The sequence below is a fragment of the Trichomycterus rosablanca genome, chromosome 19 (genome assembly GCF_030014385.1).
Source record: "Trichomycterus rosablanca isolate fTriRos1 chromosome 19, fTriRos1.hap1, whole genome shotgun sequence".
Classification (NCBI taxonomy): domain Eukaryota; kingdom Metazoa; phylum Chordata; class Actinopteri; order Siluriformes; family Trichomycteridae; genus Trichomycterus; species Trichomycterus rosablanca.
The window spans coordinates 2,102,151-2,116,876 of record NC_086006.1 but is presented as its reverse complement, the minus strand read 5'-3'; the positions used below and the strand labels follow the sequence as shown (position 1 = coordinate 2,116,876).

Here is a 14,726-nt window from a genome sequence, read left to right as displayed (position 1 = left end):
CTTCAACTAGGAATCGAACCCAGGACCTTCTTGCTGTGAGGCGACAGTGCTACCCACTGTGCCACCCACTGTGCCGCCCAGTCTATATTTTTATGAGGTTGGATATTCATTTGTCGTCTAGACATGAAAGATTCAGATTCACTGGGTGTAACAATCATATATTTTATTTAAATATAATTTCTTTAAATACGTATATACATTAATATTTACTTCTCTCGAACGGTATCGTACATATATTTTTGTTGTTGTTGTTTTTACAGTATTGACACGCTGACCTCTGGTTTGCACCCGCCAACATCACGTACATGAAAATATATGAAGTATTATGTGTTATTTCACTCACAGTTACTTCGTCTGCAAACGTCTGGCTGTTTCAGACCCCTGCTGGTAAACAGCAAAGCAAAATAAAACGTAAATAATTCGACACGTGAAGCAGGAAGCTCTCGTTTTGCCACGGTGTGAAGCACGGACTCTCCGAGGCTCTCGTATTCTGTCGTATTCAAGGCGTTCCCTTTCCGTTTCAGTTCTGTCTCTGCGTTTGTGTACATCCCTTGAGTTCCCACACGGGTTGGTTTGTTTTTCTCCGTCACTTCGTCTCGTCCGCATTATGACCGCCCATCTCTCCTCTGGAGAAGAAGAGTCACGTTCTGGACGTGTTCGGCTGATAGGATGGAATGATGAGGGTTTGGTCGGATTCCTGCTCTCGTCCACAAGGCACTTGACTTTTTTCTTTCCTCCATGTCGCTCTGGTTTGGCCTGAACCTGCTGGATGGAGAAAATAAAATGTTAAATCATCAACGTAAGGTGTGTCCACTGATGAAGGTCTAGAAGATGACCGACTCAAACAGCAGCAATAGATGAGCGATCGTCTCTGACTTTACATCTACAAGGTGGACCGACTAGGTGGGAGTGTTTAATAGAGTGGACAGTGAGTGGACATGGTATTTAAAAACTCCAGCAGCGCTGCTGTGTCTGATCCACTCATACCAGCACAACACACACACATTCACCTATAGGGGAATTCATTGTCTCCAATTAACCTGACTGAATGTTTTTTGGACTGTGGGAGGAAACACCACACATCCCACCCTAGCAGAAACGCATCTGCTGCAGGCACTGCCAATTATACCCCGGTGGCAACGCCGAGTTTCACCTGGGCGCCACTGAACTGGTTCTTGTTCTTCTAGTACAGTTCTAGAGATTCCAGATTCCAGAACCAATACCAGGGTTCACTACAGGGCCAAAAGTATTTGGACAAAAACAAACTGTATTATAATAGTGACCTCTGTGTGATCCTTTCAGTTATAACAACAGCCGATCTTTTGAGAAGGCTTCTCACCAGACTTTGAAACATGTCTGTGGGAATTTGTGCCCATTCATAACCAAAAGAGTATTTTGTGGCTGGGCACTGGTTCTGGTTCATTCCAGAGCTGTTGAGTGGGGTTGAGGTCAGGACACTGGAGTGTCTTTATGAAGCTTGATTTGTGCACAGTGGTACAGCCATGCTGGAACAGGAAACAACCTTCCCTAAACTGTTGCTGCAAGTTGGAAGCATATCATTTCCTTTAAAGAACTGATTTATTACAACTGCAGAAGGGCTGTCCCAATACTTTTGTCCATATATCAGACATTGAAACTGTTCTGGCTGCTTGTGGTGACCTGTGACCTTACTAAAACCTTTTGAATTTGATTATATTAATGGTTTAAGTGTTACCTGGTTAAAGTTAGCTCTCCAGGCACGTCGGAGTCCCAGCCAGTCGCACGAGAAGCCGCGCACATCTTTTATAATCTGTAAAAAAAAAACAAATTATTTAATAATTAATTGGAGTTTTTTTAAACTGAGCTTTTCTTCATGTCTTTATATCAGTGGGTGTGTGCAGTGTGATGTACTTACATGCAGGAATGGTGCAGTCCCTGGTGTTGTGGTAGAGCCTGTACACGTGCTTCCTGCACTTGGGACTGAAGTATAACGGACCTGCAGGTCAACAGATAACAAAAACCTGGTCATTTTAATACTTTATACTTTCTTCCGTGTAAAACGGAAATAAATATTAATGTCTACATTCTTCATTCAATAAAGAATTCATTCAACTTAATGCAGTAACTAATTCTGCAAATGCATTACGACTGATAGACTGAGCCAGACGTCAGACTTCAAAGCCTGTGCATTCCACAACAATCAAGGTTGCCAGATATACAAGACAAAACCTGCCTAAAAACAGATCAATCACTAAGCTGCTTTAAAATCCCTGTATTTTTCTTAATATTTCTTACAGTGTGTGATTAATAAATTACAAATGGAATGTATTAAAACATTCCACAATTTAATCTGAGGGAAAAAAAAAACATCAACCTAATTTAAAAAACACAGCAGGATAAAAGGAAACCTGGCAACCCCGTCCAGTAATGTGCCTGATGTATTTGAAAAGTTTTGAATTTGCATTTGAACCGGAGTCCTGAGTATCAGTATTAGATAAGCTAGATAAAATACTGATAGATTTATTATCACTATCACTGATTTATTTTCTACTGTATTAACGGGACACGCGGGCCATTTAATTACCAACGTCCAGTATTTCTGCTTTATGAAAATAAAGCTGAATTATTAAAATCCCAAATACCAGTGGCATGCTTGTTTAAATACTGGGTGGCCATGGTGGTGCTGTTAACTGATTGAGTGCCACACAGTAACACACAGGCCAAAAGATACTGTACATATAGTTATAAATATATACATACATTATATTGGTTATGGTTATATTTATAGACAATATGACCAATAATATACATTGCCTAATATACATTGTTATACCATATAGAAGCACTTCTGCTGTAGTTCCACAATTACTGACTATAGTCCATCTGTTTCTCTACATACTTTTTTACTTGCTTTCACCCTGTTCTTCAGTGGTCAGGACCCCCACAGGACCCCCACAGAGCAGGTATTATTTAGGTGGTGGATGATTCTCAGCACTGCAGTGACACTGACATGGTGGTGGTGTGTTAGTGTGTGTTGTGCTGGTATGAGTGGATCAGACACAGCAGCGCTGCTGGAGTTTTTAAATACCGTGTCCACTCACTGTCCACTCTATTAGACACTCCTACCTACTTGGTCCACCTTGTAGATGTAAAGTCAGAGACGATCGCTCATCTATTGCTGCTGTTTGAGTCGGTCATCTTCTAGACCTTCATCAGTGGTCACAGGATGCTGCCCACGGTGGCTCAGTACTTAATTATCTTAATACTTAATTGTGGGTTTTCTGTAAAATGCCTTAATCATAGCTTGAGAAATCACCGCTAATTTTTCAAAAATACTGCAGATTTCTAATCCCTATCACTTTTGCTCATGCCTTTTTGCTAGAAGAATCAAACTGCGATGATCTAGAGTGACCGTGACTTTACACTAATACCTTATTACCAGAAAGAATGTCAAAGGTCAGAACCAGGCCGTATTTCTATTGTTTCTTTTTCTAATCCTGTTCCTCATGTCATTAGTTCACTCATCAGCCTTTCCTCTCCCTGTCCAGACCACATCATCTCTCCACTCACCTGTCAAGTGTTCTAAAATCTTCTTCTTCCTGAGGTCCCTGGGAAAGATTTCTGTAACGACACACAAAGAGTCGGTCAAAGGTCAAATACTAAATCCGCTGACCTCCACCAGGGAGCAGTGACCCTGAAGTTCAGTTCACCGCTCTGTACCTAGCATTCCCGGGCAAAAACGTAGCTTAAGGCTAGAGAACAGCTAGTTTTTATTCTTTATAATTTAAGTTAAGCATGTGATTATTCTACACGTCAAACGTCCACGATTACAGAAATCAGCAGAACAAAATAAATCGCTTTTACGTACTTAAAACAAATCAGTCAGCTAAAATGTCAGTTGTATTGTAATGAAACTACAAGGTTAATGATAACTATCAGTGAAAGTCTTTTTTACCCAAAACAAACTCAATAACAACAAAACAGTTTTGGTGGCACATCATTTTACTATTATTATTATTATTATTATTATTGTTGTTGTTGTTGTTGTTGTTGTTGTTGTTGTCGTTATTAATATTTTGTATTTATTATTATATTTTATATTTGTATTATTATATATTTTTTTTAATTAATTTTATTATTATTATTAATATATTATTTTATAATATTGTTTTTATTATTAACATTATTATGTTATATTTATTATTGTATTTAATATTTCTATTTATTAGTAGTAGTAGTAGTAGTAGTATTAATCCTTTTATTAAAATTATTATGTTTTATTATTAATATTATTATTTTTGTATTTATTATTATATTTAATGTTTTATAATTTAATAATAATAATAATAATAATAATAATATTACTGGTAACACTGATACTAATACTAATATTTTATTATATTTTATATTTGTATTTTCTATATTATTACTTCTATTATTATTATTATTTTTATATAATATTATTTTATATTTTCTTACTATTTTCCTTATTATGATGTATTTATTATTATTATTATTATTAACATTATTATTAACATATTTTTTTTTACTATTTTACTATTAACCTTATTATGATGTATTTATTATTATTATTATTAGTAGTAGTAGTAGTATTATTAATCATTTTATTATTATTATTATCATTATTATTACTATCATTATTATTATTATTATTATTACTACTATTAGGGAGACACGTGTTTCAATCAAAGCAGTTGCACTCACTCAGGTGTAATAAATTAATTATATAAGGGAAAGGAAATTATATGATTCTAAATTTGCAGCATCAGCTTAGGGAAGGCTCTTTCCTGCTCCAGCATGACTGTGCCTCTGTGCACAAAGCAAGCTTATAAAGAAAAGCTCCAGTGTCCTGCATAGAGCCCTGACCTCAGCCCCAGTCAACAGCATGTTATTCCCAAAAAGATCACATAAAATTCACTCTGATTTAATACCATTGTCATTTCTGAAATGGTATGTCCAACAAGCTCATGGTCAGGTGTCTAAATACTTTTGGCCATACAGTGTATCATAAGATAAATCCAGTCTCACCTCGTATCTGCTCTCCTCTCTCAGTTCTGAGTCGATGTTTCTTGCTTTCTTTCTCTGTGATGGACTGGTTAAGCTCATTGTCGTCCTTAGAAAGCTTTATCATCTCCATCAGCTGAGCGAACAGGCTTTTATGGTTCCACGAGTCGCCAGCGTCCATGTCCGTGTCGGTCTTGGTGCTCATGTTGGTAACACCACGAGCAGCGGGGCATGTTAGCAACACGAGGCCCATGATCACCAACACAATCCGGAGTGCACGCATCGCTGAGGGAACTGGACAGAGGGACCAAACCGGTGCTCAGGTCCAAGTGAGAATAGCTCCGTGCTGAGAGAGAGATCAGAAGATTGGAATTATAAACAAATAAATGGATCAAATCATTCCAGGATGCGTAAAAGCCCCTCGCCATTCAGTCACTCGCACCTAGCAGCGATTTAAAGAAGCCAATTCACCTTCTGCATGTAGTGGCTACAGAAAATTCCCACAGCTGCACCACAATGATGCCATAATACATGCTGAATTAAAATTCATCCATAAAATAGTTCCAGACGCTGTGGCATCAACATGTGATGATGTATCATCTAAACAATTTCCCTATATCTGACCGGACACTTCTGAATTCATATTTTAATCTTTACAAACTGGCCTGTAAAGCCGGGAAACCTCCTACTGACCCAAATATGTGATTTCTTAATAGCACTACACGTATGTCTCGTGATTGTCTCGTCCGAGGGTGAGAATGCCGGAGAGGATTCCTCATAACTGCTGCAGGCTGTTCGATGGCCCCTGCGCACAGAGACCGGGGATAATCGAGAGCAGTGCCTAACTCTCCGTGCGCGATACGGATCATAATATGAACCTGCATTGTACAGGTAAAAAGAAGCGGTGGGCTACTGGATGTGTGTTGGAGGAGGTGTGTGTTAGTCACGGCTCTCCTCGGTCAGAAGTAGAGGCGAATTACGACTGGGTAAATGGAAACAACTGGATTGGTACTGCAGATTATATTATAGAATATTTTATATTTATATAACTTTATTTTAGCTGTTTAAAATCCAGAAACATTCCTCACATTATTTCCTCACAGGAAAATATTTTCTGGTTTCTTAACCTCTTGAAGTTTTTATTTGATCTTAACATTTGTATCATCTGAAATTGTATGTTTTCTAATCAGATAAATAGAAAACGGCACCAACTGCAAAGTGAACTGTCATAGAGAAGCTTCAGCTTAGAGATCAGGAAGGTGATTTATAATGTTGATGATGAGAACTTGGGTGTGAGAACACGTGCATGAGGTCTGTTTCCACATTGCACAACTTGGAGCTGATTCTTTAACCATTACCCTCGGGATTAATAAAGTTCTGTCTGTCTGTCTATTTATCTATCTTCATCTCAAACACTCTGTTCTACCCGCCTTTTAAAATAGATCTAAGATAAAATTGAATAGACATCCATGTATCTATTTTCTCTACACGTGTCACATACTGGTGTTAGATCAACTGTTTTTGTTTACACCTCCTTATCTGAAAGAGGAGTTTATTTGTATCTGATTTGTGATTATTAAAAATCAAAACAAAAAATCTTTAGTGGAACAATTTTAACCCTTGATAACTTGTTGTTTTTTTTTAATATGATTTAACACTTTAAACTTAAAGATGAATAATAAACAGACAGATAAATCTGTAAATCTGGATTTTGAAAGGAAACGACCTAGGGTAAGGATAAGAATGAAGATTTTGTTAAACAGTTCGAGTTCTTAATTCTTTATACTTACATTTTATAATCCTTAATGGTTTGTTATGCAATAGCCTGTCTTTACATTTACATTTTTGTCATTTAGCAGATGCTTTTATCCAAGGCGACTTACAGTACTGTAACAGTATATATTTTAAGCAATTGAAGGTTAAGGGCCTTGCTCAAGGGCTCAACAGTGGCAACCTGGCAGTGGTGGGGCTTCAACCAGCAACCTTTCCATTACTAGTTCAGTACCTTAACCACTAGGCTACACCTGCCCTTTAGTGTATTTAGTGACTAAACATAGCATAATTAAATATATATAATATATATAAAAAAATATCAGCACGTATTACTCTTAGGTCCCTCAGTTGTCCACATGTGACCCCTGGTTCTCCAAAAACGCTGTTTTATTTAAAAATGCCCCTAGTTTTGTTTGTGCCTCGATGAACTGAATAATATTTCCCTCCACAAATGACCAGTTATGAAAATGAAACATGTATAAAGGTTATGAATTCATGTGCTGCACCTCATAACGACTTGTTGAAAGAAACTAATTCCGAAACTTCTCAGCCATGCTTCCCAGTAGGAAGAGCAAAATTCCCAGAGATGAATTAACTTACTGGTGTTACATTAATAGTGTAAAATGCGAATGCAAACTTTCTAGGTGTTTTGATAAAATGTAAAAAGTAATGCACTATCTACAATTTCTATAAACTTACCGTGTTAGGTGTGTGCGCAGAAACTTGGCACAGATTGGTTCTTCAGTGCTGGAGAAAGTTAAAGGTGGCTGAAAAAGGTTGGAGATGACTGGAAATGATCCTGGTAAGTAAGCTGGTCGAATGCGCACAAAGTTGCTCCGAAGGTGTTTCAGCGTTGATGCTCACAGCTCTGTGAGCTGGATCTCCTCTCGCCTGGATATGGATAGAGGTGGTTGGTGATGGTCCTCACTGGTTGGTCGGTGAGTTCTCGGTGACTGTGTTTGGCTTGTATCCGTGAGGGATGGTTAGATGGTCTTGTCTGGTTGCGCAGAGAGTTTTCCTTCCAGCATTTCAGCAGTGGTGATGGTTATGTTTGGTATGTGTGCAGAAAGTGCGCTGGTTCAGTCTGTAGCTGAGGTTGGTTTTGTGCGCCGAAAAGTTGACGACTTGGTGTTGGAGCTGATTTACACAGACAGTCTAGATAAAGTCCGGTCAGGTACTCGGTGAGTGCGGAGTAACTTGTTCCGAGCTGCTGTGTCTGTGATGCGCACCGGAGGAGTTCTGGTGCGTCCCATGCGCGCTGCGGTGTTATTATAAGCGCGCGTGTAAATTCAACAGAAACACGTTCACGTTCCCGTCTGTACCATGCCATGCAGTGTGTGTGTGTGTGTGTGTGTGTGTGTGTGTGTGTGTGTGTGTGTTCCTGTCGCTGTTATAGTAAATGCAGTTTACTAGGAAGTGTCCTGCACCAGACTGTCTACTCTCCGACCGTCCAGTTCCACAGCACCGGCCTCAGGCCAGCCATCCTCCTCACTTAGGTATCCCGTTACATCCCCATCACCAGTGCCTGGAAGTGATGTGGCTGGTGTAGCTGATGTAATTAATTAGTGATGTAATTAATGATGAGGTCAGAGAGGCTCACAGAAGAGCGGGAGAGACGAGTACTGATGAATTCTGATCTGCCCCCCATCACCACCTTCTTAAAATCACTTGATAGACTGAGGGTGAGTGATAATGACAACATGATTCCTGCCTACAGAGTCGAGTAGTGCTCGAGGTTTTGCTTGATTAATAAAATTTTTTCCATCTCTTTCAACCTCTTAAAGTGTCACATATTTAACCTAAAATCCATAAAGTTTTTTTATAGAATTAATCCCCCCATATAACTGCATCATGACTACTAATAAAATAAATAATACAGTATTTAGAACACGTTACATGTTTTTTAAAACTGTAGCTTAAATGTCTTATAGGAACACCAGTGACTAATAAAATAGTGTAGTGTGGTAAAATAGTGTGTTGTGAAAGTAAATTATTATTATTATTATTATTGTTATTATTATCATCAACATTTCTATAATTATTATTATTATATTATTATTTACTCTGCTTAAAGTTATTATTACTATTATTGCTATTATTATCTTTTTATCATCATTATTATCATCAACATTATTATTATAATTTTATTATCATTACCTTTGCGGCATTTAGCAGATGCTTTTATCCAAAACAACTTACAGTTATCACTGAATACAATTCAAGCAGTTGAGGGTTGAGGGCCTTGCTCAGGGGCCCAACAGTGCAATTTGCATTAGTGGGGCTTGAACCAGCAACCTTATGATTAGTCCAGTACCTTAATCACTAGGCTATGACTGCCTAGTCACAGTTAAGGGTTTAGGTCCCTGCTAAGGGGCCCAACAGTGGCAATTTGGCAATGGTGGGGCTTGAACCAGCAACCTTATGATTACTAGTCCAGTACCTTAACCGGTGAGCTACCACTGCCCACATCTATAAGTGTACACAGTAAAAAAGAATTATTTATTATTAATATTATATTTCAATATTTCTGTTGTTATTAATATTATTATTATTATTATTTTTCAATATGTCTATTTTTACTATTATTATTTTTATATATAATTTTTATACATTAAGTGACCTCAAGTCGATTCCACGTCCTGGTGACCACATGGATTAGTGTTTCTCCAGAAAACTGTGTCTTCTGTTCTTGATGGCTCAATCATGGTTTCTGTAACTGTATCTCTCCATCTTCTTGCTGGTCGTCCTCTTCCTCTTTTACCTTTGACTCTTCCAAGCACAGCTGTTATCTCCAATGATCTGGTTCTTCTCGTAATGGGTCAGAACTGAGAGAGCTTTAGTCCGGTTATCAGGGCGTTTAGGTTTGATTTGGTCGTGGATCTATTCCTTTGGCTTCTTTGTAAATAAATTCAATTAATTATCTATTTTAATATTTACACAAGGAAAAGTTTATTATTTATTATTTCTTATTTAGAAATTTGTCTCTCACGCCTGCTCTCACTTCTCTCCAAAGTATTGTAGACGTGCTATAAATTTATCCTTTTTGTTGATTAGACTTCACATTAATCTCTCCCTCTATAATAATGTTTTCCAGCCTTAACTGAGATGTGTGCTCACTTATCAGCATAATCCGCATCACCTCTCATAAACTTGTAACGGGTATTTTATAGCATCCTGAAACGTATTATTATTTGTTCTCAGAGCACGTCGTGATCTGACTTTGCTTTAATGACCTCTCTCTGCCCTGATGATTTGAGCCAGGCCTTCTCGTCCAACATCAAATGCTCTTTTGACCGAATGTGCTTAAATTCCCATGGACACACTCCAAGATCTTGTGACAAGCCTTTACTGTTATACGTGTGGTAGTGAGAGGGAGAGATTGCAACTTTTTTGACTGTTTATGGCTTTAAAATGTGATATTCAACAAGCTCATCAGGTGTCCATACACTTTTGGCCATATAGTGGTCATATATGGTCATATATTAGATTAGCAATTACTTGCATTACACCCATCATTCAATTGTACCTCTTGTACAATTAATTCCTTTATTCATTCATTTATTGTATGTTTTACCACCATCTTATCCTGGTCAGGGTTGTGGTGGGTCTGATTCACTGCCAGTCCATCACAGGAGACACGCGCACACACACACACACACACACACACACACACACACACACACACGACAATTTTTAGTACCTCCAATTGTCCTGACTGCAAGTCTTTGGACTTGTGGGAAGAAAACCAGAGTACCCAAAGGAAACCCATGTGCACACAGGGAGAACATGCAAACTTTACACAGAAAGGACCCTGGTCAGGGAATCAAACGCTACCCACTGTATCACCATGCCGCCCCCTCCTGTCCAATCATTTTGCATAATGCTAAAGCAGCTAAACAGATTTTATTATATAAAATATTACTATTCATAACAATGTATAACTAATTTACTGTATTTAATGTGTCCTACACACTCGTTAGACACTAATTCACACTAAACTGACATCTTAGTCATATTTTTTGCCATATAGGAGCTTATTCTTGCTGCGTCCCAATAATGCATAATATTGGTAGTGAGCTATTTAGACAAACTATTTAAAACAGTAGTGTGTGGTTTGGAACACAGCCTGTTGTTACCGCTGTTTATTTGAGCTCTGCTTTCAGGAATCTTCATTGGCTCATAAAATTCAAATGAACAAATGATTTTTTTATATCTCAATAGAGATCATAGCTGCTTCTGTCTGATGAGTGAATACAGGGAGCTGAAAATGTGCAGGACAAAACCCAACATGCACCTCACACAGACATGCAAACACAAACCTAAATCCACTATCAGATCATCAGGCACCCATTAAACCTCCCCTAATCCTTCTGTGAACCTTTATAATAGATTCTGTTGTGAAATCGATATTTGCTTACAGATTACTCTCATTCCTTGACTGTGCTTCTGTAAACTTTAGTTGGTCTGTGGGAGCGACTCCCAGGTGAACAGAACAGGAGAGAAGTTCTGTGGCGTGTCAGGACAGTTCAGGGATCATTTAAAAATGTTTAGACTGCAGTGATAAATTCAACAGATTTACATTCTGAAACTTCATCAAGTCTCTGACAGTCCATCTAAAAATAAATCAGGTCTTTATATTGAAGCTTTTCTGGAGAATAGAATTAAAGGTCACACAGATACAGATGTGTCAGACAGCACAAGGGTCATGTAAACCAGATGACCTGAGTGTATCGTGGTCTTCTTGTGTCTTTGTGGGTTTCCTTTCACCTACCAAAAACGTGCAGACTCTGTCCTGGCTTCTTAAAATCATATAATAATAATAATAATAATAATAATAATAATAATAACAATAATAATAATAATAAGAAGAAGAAAAACAAGAAGAATAAGAATAAGAATTAATAAGAATAAGAATTAATAATAATAAAAATAAAAATAATAATAATAACAAAACAGTAATAATAATAATATATAAAAATAATAATAATAATAATAATAAGAACAATAATAACAAAACAGTAATAATAAAAATAATAAAAATAATAATAATAAGAAGAACAATAATAATAATAGGGCAAGCCATAGCCTAGTGGTTAAGATACTGGACTAGTAATCAGTAGGTTGCTGGTTCAAGCCCCACCACTACCAGGTTGCTGCTGTTGGGCCCTTGAGGAAGGCCCTTAACCCTCAGTTGCTTAGACTGTATACTGTAACAGTACTGTAAGTTGCTTTGGATAAAGGCATCTGCTAAATACTGAAAATGTAAATGTAAATAATAATAACAAAATAGTAATAATAATAACAACAATAATAATAACAATAATAATAATAATAATAATAATAACAATAATAATAATAATAATAAGAAGAAGAACAGTAATAATAATAATAATAATAACAATAATAATAACAAAATAGTAATAATAATAACAATAATAATAACAAAATAGTAATAATAATAACAATAATAATAACAATAATAATAATAATAATAATAATAATAAGAACAGTAATAATAATAATAATAACAACAACAATAATAATAACAATAATAATAATAATAATAATAATAATAATAATAGCAAAACAGTAATAATAATAAAAATAATAATAATAATAACAAAACAGTAATAATAATAATAACAATAATAAAAATAACAATAATAATAATACAACTAACACAAATAATGATGATTATAATAATAATAATAGTGATAATACTAATAATACAAATAATACCAACAATAATATTAATAATTATAACAACAATAATAATAGTAATAATAATATTAAAAGTAATAATAATAATAATTATAACATTAAAAAAACAATACAAATAATAATAATAATAATAATAATAAAAGTAGAAGTGGTAGTAGTGTTATACTGCTGCTTGTGACAGATTGTATCCTTCAAAACCTTGTTCAAATACACACACACACACGTACGCACGCACGCACGCACGCACGCACACACACACACACACACACACACACACACACACAATGAGTTTAGCATAAGTCTACATTATTGTAAAGCATAAAAGGCCTTGACAGAAGAGTGGAGGCACAAAATATAGCCACAAAAGTGATGGGGAGAAAAAAGCCATATTAAGCCTATGATTTTGGAACGTACTTGTGATCATGTGTCCACATACTTCAGCTGATATCACGTCTCCCTGTTCTGTGGTCTGAGCTCTTGTGTTTGATTGATTTCTGACGTTGGGTTTGTTTGTAATAGCTGAACGTAGAAGCTTGTGGAAACGTCTCAACACGAGTGTGTTTATTCAGCACCAACCAGATCCTTCAGTTCTCAATCTGAAGACTAAATCCTCATCCATTCATCTCTCGCCTGACGCTGCTGATGTACCACGACCGATTAAAAAAACAAGTTTGTCCTCCCAGATTGCAAAATATCAGGGTGGAAGCACTTATATTCCTGTGTAAAGAGGAGTCTTCGGGGGCTACAGGTTAAACACGTCCCCCAGCAGAAAGAAAACAGTTGATATGAAGTGGGTGTTTACATGCACTCACAGAGCTGTTGTTGTTAGCTGAATCCAGCTGTGGAAAAGGGGTTCCGTTTCTTCTCCATCAGCTTCTCTCTGGATCTTTATTACTTCAGTTTTTCTTTCTGCACCGTCTCAGTTTCTCTCGTTTTTTCTTTCTATTTTCTCTCAGCATTGTTTGTTCTGTTTGGCGTTTCCCCTTCGTATTCTTTCTATATTTCTCAGTTTATGTCTTTGTTTACTTTGTGCATTTCTCTTTCTTTAATTATTTTATTTCTGCATTTCTCTTTTTGTATTTATTTCTGTTTCTTCCCATGACTTCTTACTTTCCCCTCGATGTTTTTCTATTCAGTTCTTTGCCAGATTTCTATACTTACCACGTTTCACTGTTTGCTGTTTTTCTTTGTATTTTTTTTCTATTCTTCCAAGTGTTTCTCACCACAATTCTGTCCCATTTCTCTGTTTCTCTTTTTCTTGGTTTGTGTTTCCTCTTCCATTCTGTTTGTCTCTTCTCTCTGCTCCTCTTTGTGTTTTTCTGTTCTTATTTTTATCTGTATTTTCTTTTTTATTTCCTAATTTGGGGCGGCACGGTGGCTCGGTGGGTAGCACTGTCACCTCACGGCAAGAAGGTCCTGGGTTCGATCCCCAGACGGGGCCGGTCTGTGTGGAGTTTCCTCCCACAGTCCAAAAAACATGCAGTCAGGTTAATTGGAGACACTGAATTGCCCTATAGGTAAATGGGTGTGTGTATGTGTGTGTGTTGTGCTTATGAGTGGATCAGACACAGCAGTACTGCTGGAGTTTTTAAATACCGTGTCCACTCACTGTCCACTCTATTAGACACTCCTACCTAGTTGGTCCACCTTGTAGATGTAAAGTCAGAGACGATCGCTCATCTATTGCTGCTGTTTGAGTCGCTCATCTTCTAGACCTTCATCAGTGGGCACAGGACGCTGCACACGGGGAGCTGTTGGCTGGATATTTTTGGTTGGTGGACTATTCTCAGTCCAGCAGTGACAGTGAGGTGTTTAAAAACTTCAGCAGCGCTGCTGTGTCTGATCCACTCATACCAGCACAACACACACTGCTGAGAATGATCCACCACCTAAATAATACCTGTTCTGTGGTGGTCCTGTGGGGGTCCTGACCATTGAAGAACAGCATGAAAGCATGCAGAGAAACAGATGGACTACAGTCAGTAATTGTAGAACTACAAAGTAATCTTTTCCTCCGAGATATTAAAGAGTAAGAATGCTCTGAAGTGATTGTTATTAAATATTAGTTTTATTAAAGTGTTGGAGAGAGCCAGTTGTGCGCACACACACTTCCAAACTCAAACTCAGGTGTAAATCATGAGCTGACGCGGTGCTGTAAACCGTTGCCAGATCTTTTATTTTCCCTCGTGTTTGGATCAGTAAATTAGACATTAGTTTCACATTTTCAT

General features: G+C 37.1%; 1 protein-coding gene across 1 annotated transcript; it reads right to left on the bottom strand.

Moving 5' to 3' along the window:
• Positions 1-165: 165 nt before the first annotated feature.
• On the bottom strand, positions 166-5,287 carry LOC134333754 (ALK and LTK ligand 2a-like). Its single transcript, XM_063015896.1, has 5 exons — positions 5,029-5,287; positions 3,550-3,600; positions 1,895-1,975; positions 1,715-1,789; positions 166-765 (listed from the first exon to the last, which is right to left on the bottom strand). The coding sequence occupies exons 1-4, from the start codon at positions 5,285-5,287 to the stop codon at positions 1,725-1,727; spliced, it is 456 nt and encodes a 151-aa protein (XP_062871966.1). The 3' UTR covers positions 166-765; positions 1,715-1,724.
• Between the last annotated feature and the right edge of the window lie 9,439 nt (positions 5,288-14,726).